The sequence below is a fragment of the Doryrhamphus excisus genome, chromosome 12 (genome assembly GCF_030265055.1).
Source record: "Doryrhamphus excisus isolate RoL2022-K1 chromosome 12, RoL_Dexc_1.0, whole genome shotgun sequence".
Lineage (NCBI taxonomy): Eukaryota > Metazoa > Chordata > Actinopteri > Syngnathiformes > Syngnathidae > Doryrhamphus > Doryrhamphus excisus.
In genome coordinates this window covers 1210001-1220916 of record NC_080477.1, presented here as the reverse complement: position 1 = coordinate 1220916, position 10916 = coordinate 1210001, and the positions used below count along the sequence as shown (strand labels likewise).

At 42.8% G+C, this 10916-nt stretch overlaps 1 protein-coding gene and 1 long non-coding RNA gene across 3 annotated transcripts in view; one reads left to right on the top strand and one right to left on the bottom strand.

Annotated features, from left to right (window-relative positions):
- The first annotated feature begins 6455 nt into the window (after nt 1-6455).
- pepd (peptidase D) overlaps nt 6456-10916 on the top strand; it is a 12962-nt gene continuing 8501 nt past the window's right edge. Inside the window, exons 1-4 of the mRNA XM_058088657.1 lie at nt 6456-6545; nt 8313-8496; nt 9173-9300; nt 9423-9486. Of these exons, the coding sequence (XP_057944640.1) occupies nt 6529-6545; nt 8313-8496; nt 9173-9300; nt 9423-9486 (393 nt within the window). The 5' untranslated portion in view covers nt 6456-6528. The remainder of the gene's footprint in view (nt 6546-8312; nt 8497-9172; nt 9301-9422; nt 9487-10916) is intronic.
- The window catches only part of LOC131139254 (uncharacterized), an 8157-nt gene continuing 5816 nt past the window's right edge, over nt 8576-10916 (bottom strand). The window contains exons 4-5 of one of the 2 annotated variants that reach the window (XR_009132212.1): nt 9636-10916; nt 8576-9542 (exon numbers count right to left, since the gene is read on the bottom strand). The exon at nt 9636-10916 is cut by the window's right edge and continues 313 nt beyond it. This is a non-coding gene — a long non-coding RNA (uncharacterized LOC131139254). The other variant, XR_009132211.1, reaches the window with a different exon arrangement.

Sequence of the window (10916 nt, the reverse complement as noted above, 5' to 3'; positions counted from 1 at the left end):
TCTAAGTTCTGCGCCCTGTGGGACGCCACATGCAAATGAAGCTAGAATATATGCAGCCCTTGTCGAGGAACATATTGTAACGGTTATAAACCTTGTTATTTTCCTACAGTCCATTATCTGTGGATAAATTAGCATCAGAAGTACAGCTTGATATATTCCCAAACTAAAGAGCTCAACAACATTCTGTTCCAGCACATGAACACAAAGTCTGCATTTAATCGTTCAAGTCCCGTCCATCGTCAACAAACAGCCGAATGCCGCACGTTGACGATGACAATGAATGAGACTGCACTTGTTGAAAAACAAGTCCAGCATAAGAAGACCGATACTTACCTATGAGGGTTTTCCAGCAGAAGTGTATGTTTGATTATTCGAGAGCACTTTGTTGCATCCTTAAGCTGGAGCATCTGAGAGGAGAACTCATCACAAGGTAGTCGTTGCCTATGAATAATGAATAAAATTTTTGGTTTTTTTATCATGTGTATGGCGTTGCATCAGTTCAGTTCATTCATTCATTCAATTTATACCGCTTTTTCCTCACGAGGGTCGCAGGAGTGCTGGAGCCTATCCCAGCTGTCTTCGGGCGTAAGGCGGGGTACACCCTGGACTGGTGGCCAGCCAATCACAGGGCACATATAGACAAACAACCATTCACACTCACATTCATACCTATGGACAATTTGGAGTGGCCAATTAACCTAGCATGTTTTTGGAATGTGGGAGGAAACCGGAGTACCCGGAGAAAACCCACGCATGCACGGGGAGAACATGCAAACTCCACACAGAGATGCCCGAGGGTGGAATTGAACTCTGGTCTCCTAGCTGTGAGGTCTGTGCGCTAACCCCTAGACCACCGTGCCGCCCCAGTTCAGTTCAGAATATCATAAATTTCCACCAAAAAATACAACATCTGTCACACTTAAAGCGCCGCTTCATTTTTAAGAGGTGTCCCACAGGGAGTCATACTTGGACATCTTTGAATTATATTTAATTATAGTGTTGTTGCTTATAAACAACGTGACATTATTTATGCTTCTCAAGGGAATGACTTTAAGACTAACTTATTAAGCTCTGCATGCAGAGGATCAATTTCTTGAGTCATTAGTCTTACCGAGTAAGAAGTACGCAGAACTGGTCAAGGTTTGCACACTGATGCACACTGCATGCAACCGCGACCCCCCCCCCCGTCTCGCTGACCTACTATTGTATTTCCGTTTTCTTCTTCTTCATGTCTGTGTCTCTTTACACATGTCCAAAAACCCCGCAATACATAAGGTTTGTAGTTGAAAGCCGGAGTGAATCAGCTCCAAGGCCGTCTGGCAGTACAAGATAAAACAAAGGATGGACGTTGGGGAGGGGGGCGACTGACACTACACTCGGCTGTCCTACACTTCCTTCCTCTCTGCCCTGGAGGGGGCTGTTGGGGAGCAACAACAAAAAACTTAGAGGTCATGACGAGGATTTATTTCTACTACACAATAAGGAAGTTTATGTATTTTGTTTATGAGGAGAAATTAAAATATTGATATAATAGGATGACTTTCTATCCTTTCAGATGGCTGGCTATTTGTATACTGTATATAAGTAATATACAGTATATATTAGGGGTGTCATAAGTGGGCGATAAATGAGGGATGACATTCATTTTCTACCGCATATCCTCACAATGGTCCCAGGGGGTGCTGGAGCCTATCCCAGCCAGCCAATCACAGGGCACATATAGACAAACAACCATTCACACTCACATTCATACCTATGGACAATTTGGAGTCGCCAATTAACCTAGCATGTTTTTGGAATGTGTTAGTGTTCTTACAAAGAACACTAAACTCATCACACACCAACTTAACACTCAAAAGGTTTAATTATGAAACCAGCTCAACCGAATCATTCATTCATTCATTTTCTTATTCTCACGAGGGTCACGGCGGTGCTGGAGCCTATCCCAGCTGTCTTCGGGCGACAGGCGGGATACACCCTGGACTGGTGGCCAGCCAATCACAGGGCACATATCGACAAACAACCATTCACACTCACATTCATACCTATGGACAATTTGGAGTGGCTAATTAACCTAGCATGTTTTTGGAATGTGGGAGGAAACCGGAGTACCCGCAGAAAACCCACGCATGCACGGGGAGAACAACGATTTTGAGGCCTGCGTGCTAACCACTCGACTGCCGTGCAGCCTCGTTTAAAATATCAAAACTTGAAATTGATCTTTTCACAAAAAGATCTCCCTTTTTTTTTTAGTTGGGAACTGATATTTTCCTGAAACTTACCCATGTTCTACTGCTAATGACTATCTATGACTAGAATGAAAAAAGGCAAAATCAAACTACACACAGAGATGGCCAAGGGTGGAATCGAAACCTGGTCTGCTAGCTGTGAGGTCTGCACGCTAACCACTCGACCGCTGTGCAGCTCAGTCACACAACCATTCACACTCACATTCATACCTCTGGACAATTTGGAGTCGACAATTAACCTAGAATGTTTTTGGAATGTGTTCTTACAAAGAAAACTAAACTCATCACACACCAACTTAACATTCAAAAGGTATAATTATGAAACCAGCTCAACCGAATCATTCATTCATTCATTTTCTACCGCTTATTCTCACAAGGGTCACAGGGCTGCTGGAGCCTATCCCAGCTGTCTTTGGGCGAGAGGCGGGGTACACCCTGGACTGATGGCCAGCCAATCACAGGGCACATACAGACAAACAACCATTCACACTCACATTCATACCTATGGACAATTTGGAGTGGCTAATTAACCTAGCATGTTTTTGGAATGTGGGAGGAAACCGGAGTACCCGCAGAAAACCCACGCATGCACGGGGAGAACAACGATTTTGAGGCCTGCGTGCTAACCACTCGACTGCCGTGCAGCCTCGTTTAAAATATCAAAACTTGAAATTGATCTTTTCACAAAAAGATCTCCCTTTTTTTTTTAGTTGGGAACTGATATTTTCCTGAAACTTACCCATGTTCTACTGCTAATGACTATCTATGACTAGAATGAAAAAAGGCAAAATCAAACTACACACAGAGATGGCCAAGGGTGGAATCGAAACCTGGTCTGCTAGCTGTGAGGTCTGCACGCTAACCACTCGACCGCTGTGCAGCTCAGTCACACAACCATTCACACTCACATTCATACCTCTGGACAATTTGGAGTCGCCAATTAACCTAGCATGTTTTTGGAATGTGTTCTTACAAAGAAAACTAAACTCATCACACACCAACTTAACATTCAAAAGGTATAATTATGAAACCAGCTCAACCGAATCATTCATTCATTCATTTTCTACCGCTTATTCTCACAAGGGTCACGGGGCTGCTGGAGCCTATCCCAGCTGTCCTTGGGCGAGGGAGGCGGGGTACACCCTGGACTGATGGCCAGCCAATCACAGGGCACATATAGACAAACAACCATTCACACTCACATTCATACCTATGGACAATTTGGAGTGGCTAATTAACCTAGCATGTTTTTGGAATGTGGGAGGAAACCGAAGTACCCGGAGAACATGCAAACACACAGAGATGGATTGAACTCGGGTCTCCTAGCTGTGAGGTCTGCGTGCTAACCACTCAACCACCGTGCAGCCTATACAATAATATGTTATTTGAAGATACTTTTGCATCCTATTGCATGAGAAATTGTCTCTAAACTTCTAACTCGGTCGTGCACATATTTATTAATATTTAACTACATTTATTTATCGTCATAAATTTTAGTTTGACATACACAAAAAGTGACTTTGTTTTCATCACTACATTTTTGCCTTTAAAATCCAAGTCCCTTGTATCCAGTGGCCGTATTGTGTGTGACTTGCATTAGAGTGTATGCAAGGGGGGGGTTATTAAACAGGGATGGTGTGCAGCCATCTCCCAGCAGCAAGCCAATTAAGGAGAGAGGATATTGCCAAGATCAGCGCGTCTACAACCGCATTGCACATATTAGAGAATAGAAAAGATGTAATTACGCCGTGTTATGATGGAGGGGAATAAAAAAAAAAAAAGTAAAAAGTGAATGCAGCAACAATATGTGCATGTGCATAAAAGTCTCCATGGTGGTAAAGTGGGAAGCTACTCCAACCATGTGCTATCGAATAATGTCATAAATTCCGTATGTCTATATATAATGAGGAGCAACCTTTCGTTACGATCTTTGCTATGCATGCAGTCACAATGTTAACGCGAGCACATGCATTAGTGTGGAATATCGCCGCTATACTGGCCTACATTTGCATGCAAGGGCCTCGCGTGTGAGATCTTTGCACTTTCGTTCAAGGTCAGGTGGACATGACAGCAGCAACAAGGTCATCTGGTGTAGGAATTCATTGGCAAGTAGGCGGGGCTAACCTCGTCCTGCACATAGAATCTTAAACATCCTTCATTGCACAACGAAACCTCCAAATGTGTCGACTTTGTGTAAACTTATTTTTACACTTGTACAACAATTAACTTTAATTTATTTATAATTCTAATACCCCAACGAGAGTAGCAAAAAGAGGTGATGACGCAACTCTCAATGAATGGATTATACTTTTTAAGCCATGAAAACAGCCACAAGGTGGCAGAGGTGGATTTGATAAGAGCTCGGCGGAGATCAAGTGAACGCAAAATCACACATGACAGGAAATAGGAAGTGAAAGAGCATGGAGGAGTGTAGCATGCAGAAGGTTACATATTGTAGGGACATTTTCACGCATCCACACGTGCACACACACACACGTGCACACACATATTTCGGTTCCAAATGTGAAAATAAATACATTTTGATGCAAAACAACCAATTTTTTCATGTTGTTTATGTTGTCTAAGCTGTCTACTACAGTAAACCTCGGATATATCGGATTCAATTGTTCCCACTGGTTTTGTCCGATATAAGCGAAATCCGTTATATGCGTATACCGGAAAATGTCCGTTTTACGCATATATCGGATTTATATCCGGTATATGCGTAAATGGGATTTTATCCGTTATAAAAAGGCACTTCCTTGACTATGTTTCCAATGTACCTGGACGTGCAGGCAACGCTGCAAATGACGTCGTATAGCGGCCTGTCACGATTCGGCGAATCGGAGCGCCACGATGCGGCCATCCGATATATGCGAGGGAAATTTAATGGAAATGCATTGGAACGGGACTGGAGATTTTGTCCGAAATAGGCGAAATCCGTTATAAAAAATCCGATATATGCAATGAATTTTTATTGGAAATGCATTACAGAAAAATTGGTTCTTTTTTATCTGTCCGTTGTGAGCGAATTTCCGATATATCTGAGTCCGATATATCCGAGGTTTACTGTACCTACTACCTTTCCACTAGCTAGACCACTAGCTGTCTGTAATGGTATCGCTAATGTTTGGCGAGACACACAAGCACCAGAAATGCTGGAAGGAACAACAGCAATTCCAACAAAATTATCTCACAACGTGGGCTCCTGTTGCAGGCCATAACCACCCGCCATATCCTGTCCACCCCCCCACTCATTATCCGCAGCACCGAAACACATTTGTCTTAGTTGTGTCTTAAATGGTTCATATTCTCTCATTGTCTCAATTAATTGGACAATATGAGTGTAAAGGTGACTACGGGGTGTTATTACACGTCGAGGGCTTTAACCAGTTTCCTACGCTCTAACTACAAAAATATTCCATTTACAAATAAAGAATCTAACTTAGCTGAAATTGGGGTCGGATCTGGAAGCCATGAACACCAATAAATCAGGAATTCCTGTACTTCCATCGCTCTTATTTTCTTCATAGCAGTTCATTATTGACTTATTTTAACAGTTGCATCCCCCCTACTGTTTTTGTACTGTAGAGTCACCATTGTAAAACCAAAACAGACTATATAATATATCTGAGCGATATTGTTCAATAAATGTCTGTGCCTTTCTTAGCGTACCTCTAATTCAGAAATTGCTTGGTTGAGAAAATAAGCATCTCTCGTCTGATGAGCTCCAGGAAATAAAGGATGCAAGTATCTCAAAGTACACAAAGTTATCTGTTAAATTATGCAGAGGAACAGGTTTTAATTCTGGTTAGCGTGCTGCGCTCATTTATATTCATGACAGTGGGTCATTTCATTTCCCCTGCACATGACACACACACACACACAGAGAGAGAGACGCAAAAATAGGATTGTGGTGTGACTCTGCAAGGTCAGGCAATCTTAATGGCGCTATTCCTCTTTTTAATTAAAAAGTGTCAAACAGAACAACAGGTGTTCAAATCAGCTCTATGTAAATTAAACAAATATGGCGCTCAAAAGCTTGTGCGATATCTACATTGTAACACCTTGTAAGGTCTAATGAATTCACTTGAGACTACAACGCGATCGCTTTTAAAACAAATACGATCGTATTAGTAATTTAGTCAATGAAGCAAACACGTGAGAAAGCGGGGTGTCCCGTTTTCATGAACGCTACATTGCGTCACGTCACAAGCCAGCGCGGAAGCAAACAGAAGTCACGTGACTTGTCCGTCCACGTGACAGTCTGGACGTCATCATGGCTGCAGCGCCACAGTGAGTTTTCCGTGCTTCGTTTTACTCTCGACAACATTACCGACCATTACAATGTGTGTATGGAACCAATTAGATTTTCAGTACGGTGGAAAACTTGGCTTGTCCGCTTCTACAAGAGCACTTCCTGCTGGCTCGTGAGCGAGATGAGACGTTTGTGGTCGGGCGGATTGTCTGTCATTACAAAGGAAAATTGAGTTTAGTTGAGCTGTATCGATATCGTTTAACAGTTGGACGTGTGCGGTTATGTTGTCATCCGCCGTATCATTCGTTTAGAAAACCAACACCACGTCGCCTACAGCTATTACCGTACAATGCAAACTTTTTTTTTTGTAGCGCACTTAAAAACGCCTAACGGCTGATGTGGGGCGTGAACACACCACAATGACATCGCCGGCAATACCTATACATGAATAGTATGAACATACTATATCTATCTATGTGATAAACAATCTCAAAACAACACATTTTACGGGGTTGGTGCGTTAATCCACTTAAAATATTATCTGCGATTAATCATTGAACATCTTTAGCTTTACTACCGGTAAATGACTGACTTTTAAATGGGTGACAAAAGTCTTCAAGATAAGATCTCGCAGTTGATGTTCGCCTACTTTTAATTCATTCATAATTCATCATGTGCCTCGGATGCTAATGTACTCAATGCTGTTTGTGATTTAGACAAAAGGAAGTGAAAGTTGAGTGAAAAATGTATTTCTCTCATCAAATATGCAACTTTTGTGCAGATTGTGCTGCCGTGTACTTCTTTAAATGCTGCATATGTTTACATGATTGTCCTGTGGTAGTATCATTGCTGGGACCAAATCTGCTGATGAGGCAGAGATTTCAACCAAAATCATTTCCTAAATTATGCAATGGGGCAAACACAGGGGACTTTACCCTTTCAAATTAAAGCGCCATCTGAATTACTAGATTCCATTGCTGCATGTTATTGTGCCGTGTTTAAACTCATGCAATAGCAAGCCTTGCAGAATAAACCATAAAAAAATAACACTTCCAGGTTTATGGATCGACCCGGAGTACAGTCCAGCTGGGATATCAGATTAGGTTGTCTTATCTGTGAAGCGATTTCTTACCTATCTGACCCGCCGTGTTACAAGCTTGTCAAATTGTCAAAGTACCGTCTTAATCTTTGCTCGGCCAGGGCGACTCCTGACACCCCTTCCAATCTTATGTCGTATCTGAAGGATTATCTACACGTCACGGCAACACAACACAACACAACACAACACACACAGACCAAAAAAGCAATAGCACTGCAACCTTCAGATTTTAGAGATAAATTCAAAAGGAAAAAAACATGCAAACCTTGGGAGAGTGTGTTGGGGTTTGTTGGGTTTTTTGCATCATTCCGATGATGAGGTCAGTCTGAAAAGAAGGAAATCCAGACACACAAAGGGAATATTTGCAAGACAAATGACAACATTCTCACATCTACCTGCAATATGCAGGCCAGGCCAGGCCAGGCCGAGAATCTCTACACAGCAATGCATTCTTCTCCCTGACCAAAACTAGCTTTTGTTTAGCTTTAGGTCATTGCTGCCTCAGTATGGTTTTGATACCCCATTTTTACGTCTGATGATACTGATGCGTACCGATGACCGCTGGACACCCAGCATTGACCAGACTAGTTTGTTTACATTGTCATGTAAACAAACAGCCCTACCAAAAACTGCTTTTAATGGTTCAGGTAATAAAAAAAAAACAAAGAAACATGTACCTTTGTACTCCCCCCTCCTGTCCCTTCAGACCGGTCTACTGGCTGGGTAATGAGACCCTCAGAGTGTCCGCCGCCCTTTTCGCAGAGAACCGCCGGCGTCTGTGCAAAGGGCTGAAAAGCAAAGACGGAGTGGAGGCCCGCTCGGTTGTGGTGCTGCAAGGCGGGGAGCAGCAGCAGAGGCACTGCACCGACACGGACCTCCTCTTCAGGCAGGTTGGTGGTCTTCTTTTGGCTCCCGTGAGCGGGTCCCTTTTTACTAAATGCGCCCTGCAGGGGAGACAGTCACATCAGTTGGTTTCAGTTCCTGAGTGATCAAAGCTACTGAATGATGAGCGGTCTACTACCATCTGCTGGTACGGGGCGGTACGTCTTCTTGTTTCTGGTGCGTTCAAGTACTACAACGAAGCTTTAGACAAAACTGTGGACGTTTTTACTTACTGCTATTTCTGTAAGAGCAAATAACTGTAGCTGTAGCTTCTTTTGAGAGATGATGACTGCCCGCCATCCAGCAGCTTCATCTACGTCTCTATGCGCTGGTGTGAAACTCCCACATGTTCCACTTTCTGTCCTGTTTATGCTACTAACTCTGGCTGTTACAACATTGGTTCTGTTGCTGCTGTGTTATGCAATATATGATATGTATATCATTAAAGTTCCATAATATCTGACTTCACAAAAGCTCAAAGATCCGGAGATCACGGACAAAAAAAGTCGTATTGCATGCATTGCCGCCATCTGTATTTTCCCGGTTACCTTGGGATTGCTATGCTCTGCGGTGATGTTTTTAGCAGTGTCTTTGTTCCCAAGGGTAATGAAATTTCCACTTTCCCACATTTGACCTTCCTGCTTTGTACTTTCTTTGTCCACACTTGCTGACTAATGTCTGCAGGAGTCCTTCTTCCACTGGGCCTTTGGGGTCACAGAGTCCGACTGCTACGGAGCCATTGAAGTGGACTCTGGGAAAGCTATCTTATTTGTCCCCAAACTGCCCCAAAGCTATGCCACTTGGATGGGAGAGTGAGTCCTTCTGTTAGCTTCCGAAAAACTTAATGAGCGTGTTTTCTCCTCCATGATGTCTGGACAAACAAAGCGTGTACTTTTCATCACCCGTTTGTGTTTGCCTTCCGTTGTGTTGACAGGATCTTTCCCAAGGAGCACTTCAGGGTGAAGTACGGCGTGGATGAGGTGCACTACTCCACCGAAGTAAGTCTGCCGCTCGCTCGTACGCGACCTTTGACCGCATGTGAGTGAAAAAGTCTCTGCAGCGGAAGAGGCAAATAAAAATAATCGAACTTCCCAATTGAAAATAAATAAACACGCCGACGTGCTCCTTAACAAGGTCAGGATCTTACATCGTTTTGGCGTGATGCTGGTTTTGCTTGGTTCACTTATGGGATCCACGTGGATGCACACCAGCAGGGAAACACGACAAGAAGTGTACCAGCAGGTCAGCAGGTCACATGATGTAAAGGCAGAAGGCTTTATAGGCGGGTCCCATTACGTGCATTCTTAGCTTCCTCTTTTTGTCTCTTTTCAATCTTTAGAATGCGCAGAAAAGACGAGAAAGACGTGTGTTTATGTCTCACACAAGGCCAAAAAGTGCAGTTTTCCTTTTAAAAAAGGACCTTTTAAAAGAATCTGCTGCAAAAAGACTGGTTAAAGATCCTCTATCCGACAGGAGCGCTTTGTTTTTAAGAATCTGCTGCAAAAAGACTTGTTAAAGATCCTCTCTATCAGACAGGAGCGCTCTGCTGTTTTTAAGAATCTGCCGCAAAAAGACTTGTTAAAGATCCTCTCTCTGCTGTTTTTAAGAATCTGCCGCAAAAAGACTTGTTAAAGATCCTCTCTATCAGACAGGAGCGCTCTGCTGTTTTTAAGAATCTGCCGCAAAAAGACTTGTTAAAGATCCTCTCTCTGCTGTTTTTAAGAATCTGCTGCAAAAAGACTTGTTAAAGATCCTCTATCCGACATGAGCGCTCTGCTGTTTTTAAGAATCTTCTGCAAAAAGACTGGTTAAAGATCCGCTCCGATAGGAGCGCTCTGCTGTTTTTAAGAATCTGCTGCAAAAAGACTTGTTAAAGATCCTCTATTGGACAAGAGCGCTCTGCTGTTTTTAAGTATCTGCTCCAAAAAGACTTGTTAATGATCCTCTATTTGACAGGAGCGATTTGCTGTTTTTAAGAATCTGCTCCAAAAAGACTTGTTAAAGATCCTCAATCCGACAGGAGCGCTCAGCTGTTTTTAAGAATCTGCTACAAAAAGACTTGTTAAAGATCCTCTATCCAACAGGAGCACTCTGCTGTTTTTAAGAATCTGCTACAAAAAGACTTGTTAAAGATCCTCTCTCTGCTGTTTTTAAGAATCTGCTGCAAAAAGACTTTTGTTAAAGATCCTCTATCCGACAGGAGCGCTCTGCTGTTTTTAGGAATCTGCTGCAAAAAGACTTTAGTTAAAGATCTTCTCTCCGACAGGAGCGCTCTGCTGTTTTTAAGAATCTGCTACAAAAAGACTTGTTGAAGATCCTCTCTATCCGACAGGAGCGCTCTGCTGTTTTTAAGAATCTGTTGCAAAAAGACTGGTTAAAGATCCTCTATCCGACAGGAGCGCTGTGCTGCTTAAGGTCCTATTGCAAA